The 12,108-nt window shown below is 28.6% G+C and overlaps 1 protein-coding gene across 2 annotated transcripts in view; it reads left to right on the top strand.

The window, feature by feature from the left end:
* The window catches only part of LOC107447385 (tetraspanin-9), a 64,598-nt gene that overhangs the window by 39,014 nt on the left and 13,476 nt on the right, over nt 1-12,108 (top strand). For both annotated transcript variants that reach the window (XM_016062288.3, XM_016062289.3), the window contains exons 2-4: nt 7,141-7,224; nt 10,352-10,400; nt 10,491-10,543. In XM_016062288.3, coding sequence (XP_015917774.1) covers nt 7,141-7,224; nt 10,352-10,400; nt 10,491-10,543 — 186 coding nt within the window. The remainder of the gene's footprint in view (nt 1-7,140; nt 7,225-10,351; nt 10,401-10,490; nt 10,544-12,108) is intronic.

The raw sequence follows: 12,108 nt of genomic DNA, 5'->3' as shown, positions 1-12,108 counted from the left end.
TATATATATATATAAACTTAGAATCTATATTTTAGTTTATGAATCGATTCCATAATAAATAAAGAATTTCTTTCTCAAAAATATTCCGATTAATTACTTCTTCTTCAAACTTTTCTTTTCAACTGAATCCCTTAATTTTCAACATTCCAATCCCGTTTACTTCAAAAAAAATTGTTTTATATATGAAACCTCAGTATTTTTTTAACCATTTAATAATTTTTAACACCATTAAATTTATTTGCAATTCTTAACATAATAACCTTTAACACCATTTTAACAATTTTCAATATACTGGAAGGGAGGGAACGCCATTAATTTAATTCCATCCTGAAGTTTCCCATCTGATTGAATCCACAATTAAATGCGGGAAAATTTCCACTCTATTTATCTTTCCCCTAATCCTATTTTTCCGATGTCTAATACCAATATCTGTTTGTTTTGAAGATTTACTAATTCATCAAGTTCCCGAGTATAACAAGAGGTCATGGATTAAAGCCTTATTGTTACTCAGTAATATTTTCCGAAGTAATGAAAGGAATTGGCAATTAGAATAAAATGCTTGTATAGTTAAAAGCCCTTGTGAAATGCGACTATAAATACTAAATTCGAGTTTTTAATAGTATTAGATTTATTCTTCCCAGGTCGTTGTTCTTTGGTTAATAGAATAAAAAAATGAATAAGAGTGATTAAAACCGTGGTATAATCCTATTAAAAGATTTAAAACATCATTTATTTTTGGATAGATTAATAAAAAAATGTGTATATAATGTGTTTGATCATTTATTTTTCGCTTCAATTCCTGCTCATTATTCTAATTAGGCGACAGTTGCTTTAAATAGCAAGTGGTATTCGAAGTGAATTTTTTAAAAAGATGTTGAAAAAAACAATTTGATTCTAGTTCTATTAAGATATTTGCAAAAGATTTAGTCAGTATAATCATATTCAAAGGTTTAAATTCTGTTTTTTTTAAAGATATATATGAAAAATATATAAATATTGGTTATAACTTTTTTGAAATTTTTTTTCTTCACTTTCTGCATTATGGTTTCGAATTACTAACTTATGTGATGTTTAATATAAATTTTTAAAAATTATTTAAAGATTTTGCTAAAATTTTTATGATTTCTCTAAAACATTCTTTAAAGTTGTATTTTAGTATAACCCTGTTAAAAGATTCAAACCTAGTTTACTTTGTGCAGTTATACACTAAGTAAAAAAACTGATAAAACTACCAGAACGTAGTAAAATTTACCGTGTTTCTGGTCCTAAAGAAACAACAAAAAACTTCGTAATTTTTACAGAAATGTATTTCTTACAAAATGTATAGGAGTAAGAGCTATAATTTTGAAAGCCAGAATTGCAAGTAAACCGTTACTATATGAACAAAAAAATTACCAGATAAATAACATATATACCATATATTTTGGTTTTATTAAACAAATTTGAGGGGTGTTTTTTCAGTAATGTCATTACCATACAGTTCGGTAATTTCACCAGAATTTTTTTCGTATAAGGATAGATTATATATAATATCTCTTAATGTAGAAACCTAAGGTGAATTTTTATGAGGAAAACATCAAATAATGAATCAGAAAATTATCTAAAATAAGAAGTCGCTATTGTAAAGTCTTTCAAACCACTTCTGCTTTATTTTCTCAATTATAAATAACGATATAGTGTAGTGAATAAAAATTATTCCTGCAGTTTGCTTTCTTATAATTTTACCATTCTATGTCATAATAGTAAGTGTAAATAGTAAGCGTTGTTTAAAATTAACTTTTAAAAATGTTAGAAAAAAGAATTTTATTAAAGTCTTAAGTTTTTTGCAAAGTTTTATTTAAGTTTGCTTCATTTTATTAAAATGCTTAAAAAATGGAATGGTTTATTTTTATCAATATAAATGTTGGTAACGATGCATAATTATTTGATTTTCACTTCAGTATCTAAGCACAATTGGGTAGTTGAAGAAGATGACGGATACCCACACATATGACCTATGATGTCAGCACCAGCTGGAATTTTATAAACAAAATGGCGTGTAAAGTTTAGCTAAGTTTCTCAACATAAGTTAGAATGTTAATTAAATAAGTTTATTAATTATTAGTTATTAATTAATTAAGTTATTTAAATACAACGCAGTGTCGCACATCGGATTTATTCTCACCTACGTTTTTTACTTAACTTAGATTTATTAGTTGTTCATATATTTCACTGTAACCGAGATATATTTTTGTTTTGCTTTCCTGGCAATTTCGATGCATAATTAGTTTGTTTATGTTCTACATGGCTTCGAGTATGTCTTTGTGTTAAGTAAGAAATATATAGTAAAAGATTTGAAATCTTTGTAACAGAATCTTTGAGTATTAGATGTGACACAAGAATATAGAACGTGGCACTTAAGAGAATTAATGCTTGACGGGTTTGGCCTACTCGAAATTGAATGGAAAGAACAGTTGTAAGCGTAAACAAATGCCACGTTTAAACAACCAATCAAGATCGAGATACCCACACAACGTCATTGCAGGCATCTATTTCTGATGAAGAGATGCTAACTTTATTGTTGGAAATAGATTTTTAAAAATAGATTTAAACGTGAAATTCGTTGGAATGAATATTTGAAAATATGTTTGATGAAGTTTGGAGGATTTTTGAATGTAATAAATAAAAAGATATTAGATATATTTTATTTTCATACATAAAAGCAATAGAGATGTCTAAGCTGACGTCAATCACTTACCTGTCCTCAGGAAATTCATCAATGATCAATCAATTACAGAAGCAGCCAATAGGAGGGCGCTTCTATTGGGATAGAAATACAAATCATCTTGCAGAGATAATGGAAACGGAAATCGATTGAATGATAGTGAAACACAGATCTAGTTCACCTTCTAATTTTGACATCTCTATATGGATGCATTCGATATGTTAAATAATTTATTTTTCACTTCAGTTCTTATGTATGATTTTAATTGCGTGCTATTAACTTTAAATATTAACTTTTGGTAAAAAAAGATTTTTCAGAAAGATTTTTCAAAAGAAATAACAATTTCTATATTTTTTTTTTCATTTTAATTTTTTTTAAAATGTATTGAAATAAATAGATGTGATAACAAAATCTCGCTTAAAATAGCAATAATACAATACAACTTATTTCAAGATTAACTGTAGCATTGTATTATACACGAAAATTGCTTTTCACAGGCTTGTTCAATCAAAAAAACATCAAATGAATAAAAAATTCTTTGTCTATAACTTCATGAAAATTCTCGTTTCAAGCATGCTGTTTATTTTTCACCAACTACTAAAATAAGAACTTCCTCGAGGAAAAATATTTGTCTCTTAGTTTTCAATGCTCATCCCTGACATACATTTACATTGTACAAACGCACTCAAGTGCACTCTTCTATAGTTCTAAAGTACTAAAAATGAGGAAGGAAATAACAAAATAGTTCTAACATATTAAGAACTACTTTTTATTTAATTCTTTTGTTAAATTAAGGTGATTCTTTTCTCCCAAAGATAGGAAATCATTTAGTCGAAACAACTTTTATTCATAAAATCATTTTAAAATGGTCGTTGTTTACAACTGAGTTCGGCAAGTTATTTAAGATGAGGTTAAGATACTTTCAACTTACCTACTATTTATTATCATTATTTTATTTTACAACCGTTGAACAACCTACCCAATTTTGAGTTCACGACTACCAATGTTCAACTCAGTAGCCTTGTATCCAATCCAGAAGACAAGGGAACTCTTGGATAAAATATTGGGAGAAATTGGCCTTCCTAGAAGTCTTTTTGATGGAACTGACCAGCATTTGCGTTTTATGGAAATAAAACTTCTCATGGTTAGCCAGACAGCAAGGGGACACTAACCCAAGATTCTATCATTTTCAATATTTTTCGTTAGCGTTTCGTTCGGTTCGAACCGGATGTGGAATTCGTATCGACAAGCCATCACTCGGATTCGAAATCGAGTCACTTCATTTGGAGGCAAGCGCTCTATCTTCTGAGCCACCACGGCTCTTATTATCTTCATTATCATTTATTATAATTATCATTTTTTTAAGACGTCAGTTATTTGCGTTTTCGCTCTGCCATATATTGAAACTAAGTTTCACACGCTTATTTATTTTTTACTATCACCAATAAATTTTGTTTTATTATCGATTCGTTTTATTATTGTTTTATTTTTATTTTATTATCAATTATTCATTTATATATTTATTTCACTTACATATTTGTTGTTGACGTATGCCTGTTTAGGCAGAGGGGGTGCGATTGTTCTTGTTTACCAGTGGCGACATCTATGGCCAAGAATTTGACTTCTGCCACACCAAACGTCACACCCGTTTATAGGGCGGATTCATTCATACATCCATTCATTCATCCACAGATCGTAATTTTGACCTGAATCAGAGAACGATCGATCTCCGATCCAATACCCCCAGAGGTTTTGATTTGTTATGGGAACATGGAGGACTTTTGCGACTCGACAGATTTAACGTGCATCAGTCACTTTACTACACGGGGAGTCTTCGGCCGGTGGGGTTCGAACCCTCGAACTCTCGGACATGGGCCCAGCGCCCTACCGACCAGGCTATCCCGGCCTTTTGTATATTTATTTCATTTATATATTTATTTCATTTATATGTTATTAGATTATTTCCTACATTTGAAATATGAAAACAAAATTAAATCACTCAACAGACACTGGTCAGGCTCTTGCACTCGCTATTTCTTTCCCATAAGTGCTCGCAATTTCTAAGAATTGCTTAAATTGTCAGCTAACCGATGACGCATTCGGAATTACCTCTCATTGTATATGTTAGAAAATGATTTCTGATTTCTGTAAACCAACCCATGTAAGATACAGCTTTATGTAGAAAACAGAATTGAACTATCAGAAATGTGATTGACTTCCATATGATCGCTTAAAAATTTCAATAAAATAAGAATAGAACAAAATTCATGTGATTCCAGCAGATCACATTTGAAGGTTGACCAGTTGTACTGCCAAATCTATGATTGAATATTGTATGAATACTTCAAAAAATTTTAACAATGTCTTGAATCCCATAACCGAGAAAGGGATATATATTCAGTAATTATCAATAAAAGTTATAGAGAAAAATTGGAACTGAATTGAAAATTGAATTTCAGAGAAAGCAAGAAATGAAATATTGGAAGAAATTGACCAAGATACACCTTGATACGAAATTTATGCTAACAACAAGTAGCTATTGTTCAGAAATCGCCTATAAGGTTCCCCTTAATTTGAATCAGCTTGAAGACCATCGGTACCATATACATATGGTTTCTCTTCGGAGGTTGCGGTTGTTTAGAGGCGATTATTAACGAAGGTTTTACTGTATTTGATTGCCATCAAAATAAAATTTATGTAAGTTATAAGGGTAATTACAAGAAATGATTTATTGAATCCCTTAAATAACGGTATTTATCAGAAATATTTATTTTTCATCCTTTCTTAATATTTTTCTCTGTTATAATTTTGTTTTTATCCAAAATGAAAGACTTATTCCCTTATTGGATATAAGCTCATTGGATAAGGAATTCTTTTTGAATCGGAATTCCGTTTATCGGGAAAAAAATATACTGAAACAACAGTGGGAGTTGACGAATGATGTAAGCAGAAGGCGCTGCTTTCTAATAAAATTAATAAATACATTTTAATAAAATTATCATAACGGTGAAAAACAAATTTAGTAGAATTTTCTCACTATAATTAGTTCATTGGAGTATTCTATTTACAAAAGTCTAATAGAGGTTTTTTTTTCTTCTTGTAAAAGCAATTGCTATTTCAAATTACCTTTCACAAACGCTCCTCCCTTCGTTTGTTGAATTTGGATCAATTTTGTTATAGAGTTTTGGGGGGAAAGTAATCAAGAAAGAGTTCCTAAAATTGATTGGTTAAAAGTTTCTTTTCGTGATTAGATTGTCGTGACCTTAACCATATTTAATGTTTGATTTTGAGTTTCCCGAAGTAGTACAGGTAAAATGTTGGGGTAAAGGATTAGTTAAACTAACTTTTTGCTATAATTAGGTCTGAATTTATTAGGCACACTGTAAAAAAAGTTCGGTTGAAGTACCGGCACTTTGGGTGCCTCAATCATAAAATTTATTTTATCCAAACCATTTGCTATCCAATTTTACAGTAAAATATGAGATAGTAGTTTTTACAGTAATATTTATTTATTTTTAGTGATTTTAGGGCAATTATTACCTAAATTAATTATTATTCATTTTTTAAAAATTTTAATGAGTGTTTTTTTCTGTATTGAAAAGAAAATATTTTTTTATCAAGATATAAAAACAGAAATATTAAAAAAGTAAATTGTTGCCAAATTTTGTCAAAAGTTTGAATTTTGTTAAAGTGATTTCATGACGAAATGAATATTAAGACGTATAGTCTTGTCCCAACATAACGGTATATCATTATTTTTGGCATTCATTTTAATAAAAAAAATCGTGTAATTTTTGACGAAACGTGAAATCTCTCTCATTTGAGGAAACTGTTTTTACACTATTGTATCATCTTAGTACTTTCTCGAAGTTCTGAGAAATTTGCCATAGTTAAAAGCAGTTTGCATTATATGATGGTATGACACAGGCATTAGTGCGGTCTGCTGTCTAGCACACGTTCTTCGGGTACTTCTTTTTCCTCCGGTTCCTCGGGTATGTCTGAGTACTTTTTCTATGTTCTTTTACATAATTAGTTCTAATAATCAATGAGACGCATTAAGCATTTTACTTTTTGAAAAAAATGCATTTTTTTAATTCATTTCCTCACACTTTTAAAAAAGAGACGAATTAAAATTGTGTGCTAAGATATTTGCTAAAATATACATCATATATGCATAAAGTAGCAAATATCTGAAATTAGAACCTAATAATGACAATTATGCTAAGATATGAATCATTATTAGGCACTAAGGTATTTTTAATGGGTAAAAAACGGTTTTTAAGAAATCTTTGAATGACGCAATCTCTGAATTGTGTTTTTTTATTATGAAACTCTAAAAGACTAATTAGTATATTTAGACAGCATTGAACCATGATTCCATAAGGTATTATAAAATGCTTCATTTAATTCATTTGTTTTGTTTGTTTTTATTACAGGTCGCTGGATGTGCAGTGATTGGCTGCATGCTCTGGATCTTGGCGACATCGCCCGCTTTAAGAGACTTTTTCATGGGAACTACAGTGAGCTAATTTTTCTAATGAAATTTATTATAATATTTATTTAACTTGATCCATATCATTAAAATTCCATATGAAATAATTCTCTCATTAATCAACACTCTCAGAAAAATTGGTTTAACATTTAATCTTAATTCAAAGAAAAATTTCTGCAACCTTAATTTGATGCTAAATTGGAGCAAGTTTGCGTTTTAAGTTAATACAAAAATATCGACAAATCGAATTTAAGAAATATGTACTGTAATATTGTTTAAAATATTGCTCCCTATTAAAGCTTAACCTGAATAAAGTTTTAAATTAAACAATGTTTCCTTTTTAAATTGAACCATAATATAAATTAATCAAGTTTAAGGAATACGGTAATATGATTCAACATAGTACCATATTAATCTCCATTAACAACACGTTCAGAAAAATCGGTTCAACATTAACCACGATTAGGGAAAAAAATGTCTGCACCCTTAATATGATGCCAAATTCAAATATATTTCTGATTTAAGTGAGAACCATAGTATCAAATTATTAAGTTTACGAAGTACCATAACGTGGTTTTAGATAGTTCACTCTATTATGGTTTAATCTTAATAATGTGTATAATTGACGTCATCACACTTTTTAATTGTGTTCAAGAGTAATAGCAGTGCGCATGCGTTGCTATGGCGACCGCTGCTGTTTAATATTTTTTTAGAATTCTTTTTTTTTTCACTTTTAATTTTGTTGTGTATTAAATTGGTGAGTTTAATTTTGAAATATGGGACCAGAGAGATCCCATAAATACTTCTTGAGTTGTGAATAAACGAGAATTTCATCATTTGAACGATATTTTTGTTTCTATTGTTTTATTAAGAATCAGAAATTCTAACCTACAGTTACAAAATATATATATATATATATATATATATTTAAACATTGAATGGGCACACAGTCGTTCCCCAACCCAACCATTTTGGTTTTTCCGCCAATGAAAGCCAAGAAAAGCTGCAGACTTCGTCACTTTACTTGGGAGTTTCTTCCACTTGCAATCATGAACTACCAATTAAAATTGGTTTGTATCTTTTGATAATTTACATCTTTTGGGTACTATAGATAAGTGCCATGTGATATGATCAATTCATTACAGAGTAAAATTTTAAACCTTACAGTCACATCGACAGCAAGGTCTTAAAACCTTGACGGTTTTTGAGGCTATATATTTTTAAATGATAAATTCCAAACTTTTAGTTCAATCAAAATGGTTTTTGATCGGAAAAAACATTCCAGAATTATCATAATTTTTAATTTTATATAGCAACTATCAAACTAATTATGTATTCAAATTTTAGATTTTTTACTTTTGTGCACCTTTTGACTTTTATAACCTATAAGGCTGAGTGATGTAATGCTTGCACACGCACACACACACACACACACACANCTGTGAACATAATAATAAATATATATATATATATATATATATTTACAAAAATATATTATTGCACCTTAGCGACAAATATTGTAACGTATACTCTGCCATACGCTGTGTGTTCTAAAACTGACCCAGAACAGTTCCGCGAAAAGCCCAGTCTAATACAAAAACGAAAGAAAAAAAGGGAAACGAAACCCCGACGCTTCCGCCTGCAATGACCGGAAAACAATTATGAGTTGTTATTTTATTTATATTTGTGTTGTGAGATGAAACGTAGGATTTGGTATTTATATTTGTATAAGAAAAACAAGAGATTGTAATTATTCATACTGAAATATTTGTGTTAAGGACAACAAAAAAAATTTTTAATAATGTTTGACTAAGTTTCTGAAATTGATCACGCCTGTGTTATTGGATGATTAAAATATTAGGATTCTTTTTTTTTTCCTCAAGCTTGTACAAAATAGAATATTTGTTGAAAAAGTAGCTTTGATTCTTCAATTTGTAACACCCCTAAGCGTTTTTAAAACTTGGTTCTAACTTTCCAATGATTTTAGATATCTAAACTGTCACGAAATCTTTAAAAAAAATTTATCATACAAAATATGGGTTAGAACATTGAAAATTTACGAAGAATTATTTCAATTAAACTATCTTTTCAATATATTTAGATATGAATAAGATCCAATTGTTTCAGATACTGCAATATATTGTTCGATGATTTAAGATACAAATATTATTGAATAATTTTGAATATAAATATTTTCCAGCAGTATTAGAAACAAGTATTATTCCATAGTTTTCAGTACAAGTTTTATAAAATAATTTTTGGCACAAATACTATCCGGTAATTTTAAATGTGAATATTATCCAACAATTTCAGAAACAAATGTTATTTAATAATTTTCAATAGAAATATTTGCAAATAATTTTAAATTCAAATATTATTTAACAATTTTAGATACAAATATTATCTGATAATTTTATATAAAAATGTTATTGAATAATTTATAAACTAATATTAACTGATAAAAGGGCATGATAATTTTCGATTGATGAAAGGATTATTTTGAATAAACCGACTTCAAATAATATAAAAACTGATAATTAAATTTTTACGAATTTAAAAATATTTATTATACTTGCGTAACAATTAAAATTAAAATTTTGTTTCAATTTCAATTCCAGTTTGAAACAATAAATTAATAATAAATATTGATGAAAATTGATCAATAATAAATATTGTTTATTCAAAATCCTCTATTTAACAATAAATATTGATGAATAGAGGATTTTGAATAAACAGACTTCGAAAAATATAAAAACTGATAATTAAATTTCTGCGATTTTATAAATATTTATTATACTTACGTAACAATTAAAATTAAAATTTTGTTTCAATTTCAATTACAGTTTGAAACTTTTCTATATGTATGCCATTATGAGTATGTAAATATGCTAAGTATGTAAATATGAGTTCAAATAGTGTTAAACTTATTTAAAATACAAATTTAAAATACGATTGGACCCATAATAATACCAAAAAAATTTATTTTTATGAACTGAAAAATAATGAATTGACAAAAAATTAAATAAAATTTCAATCTCTAGATATTAGCTTATACCTTATGCGTATTTGTTAAAAAGTTAAACCTGTTTTATTTTGTGATTAATATGCTATGATTTGTAAATATATTTTTTTAACAATATATTATTTTTTGTTAGATATTCTCCTATGTTGTAATTGGTATTGGAGGAATACTCTTCTTAAATGGTATGGTTTTTTTAAGCTTTTTTTTAAGTTTTTAATATTTGGTATAATCTGTCCATATTAAGAAAATCTGTTATTTTTTTCGTACATTAGGTCTTATAGGATGGATTGGATCATATCGAAGAGGAAATTGCGTGATGAAGTTGGTAAGCGTACATTATTTTTACACAATGAAATTTTTACGTTCTATATTCTGAACATGGTGTAAGAAATCACTGGGCAACAAGTACAAAAACTGAGGGTGCCAGTATTTTTTTCCGGAAAATTCGTTTTTACAGTCAAATTTTACGGAACAAGAATTCTGATGCTTCGCAATTTTTACAGTAACATTTACTGTAAAATCGTTGAATCACTGTAATTAAATAAGCAGTTCTGTTATAGTTTTACGAGTAGTAATGATTTTTAAAGTTTCAGTACTCAGAATGCCTGTATTTTTTGCTGGAATTTGATCCGGAATTTTTTACAGCGTGTGTAAGTCTCTTGACACAAATAATTCTCAAACACTCAAGCAAAAAGCTTACTGAAAATAAAAACTTCTAAGACTTCAGTGTTGAAATGAAAGAAACATCAACATGCCTCAAGCTTTTAAATAGTATGCTCTTCATTAAGACAACGTAAGTGATAAAAACGTGAACCGGTAATAAACAAGAAAAATACATAGCTTCTAACGAAAAACGGTAAAGGCAAGTGAAATTAATTCCGTAGAAGAATTAAAGTTATACCACGGTAGTCAAGGTGACGGGCTACTGCTGAAGGAGTCACACTGGGAAAGAATACATTTTCATGCGCACTATAGGGGTGGTTTTTCCACTTTTTCCTTAGTAGTGCAATTTCTTGTTTCGAACCTGTTTCTGTTTTCCTCACTTATTATGTGCTGACCAGAAGAGGAGAGTCGTGTTTGAGCGATCCAAAAACAATAACTTTTTTTTCTATTTAAACTATGAAGCATAAAAAAAAATTTCTAGGAACAAAAGTCTGTTGCTTCAGACATTTAATATTTAGAATATTTAAATAATTTAATATCGTCAAATAAGGGTGTTATTTGTATACAATGTCGATAAAGTGAAATTAAAAATTATTTTTTTTCAAAGTTTTGTTACATAAATTTATTGTTAACTAGCCGCCTAAGGCGGCCAGCTGTCCGCCACGCTGAAGGTTTTCACAAATAAAGTTTTTTAAAACATAGCAGGAAATCTGAAGATTAGTGGACAATTAAAGTGTTCCTGTCCAGCAATTTTGTCTTCATATCCAGTTCTGCTGCAGATGTGTTATAGCTCTTGAGGATGTTTGAAATTATATAGCTACAACGCTTAAGAAAAAAAAAACTAAAATGCTAAATACATGAAAAGAACACGAAAACGAATAAATTTTTTATGGTATCAATTTCTATTTCTATATAATTTTTTATGGTATCAAATTCTATTTCTATATCTGTTACGTCAAGCACTCAGGTATTATAATTTGATCTAGTTGTGCTTGTATAATTTTGATCTAGTTGCGCTTTCTACGTCATTTTGTTAACATCGTTTGGTTTGTTATTTAACATCGTTTGGTTTGTTATTTCTAAGTTAACTTTCAAAAAATTGGCTGGCATCAGCATTTTTATTCTTTAAGTTGTTTATTTTTTCTTTTGGAATTCGTTCCTTTTTAGCGAAATGTTTTTCAACCTAATCGAATTCTTTGCCGACTGTTCTCTGTATATATAAAGAAA

Source organism: Parasteatoda tepidariorum, chromosome 8 (assembly GCF_043381705.1).
Source record: "Parasteatoda tepidariorum isolate YZ-2023 chromosome 8, CAS_Ptep_4.0, whole genome shotgun sequence".
In the NCBI taxonomy this organism is placed as follows: domain Eukaryota; kingdom Metazoa; phylum Arthropoda; class Arachnida; order Araneae; family Theridiidae; genus Parasteatoda; species Parasteatoda tepidariorum.
Note: the sequence above shows the minus strand (reverse complement) of the source record. Positions and strands in the feature narration are given on the sequence as shown.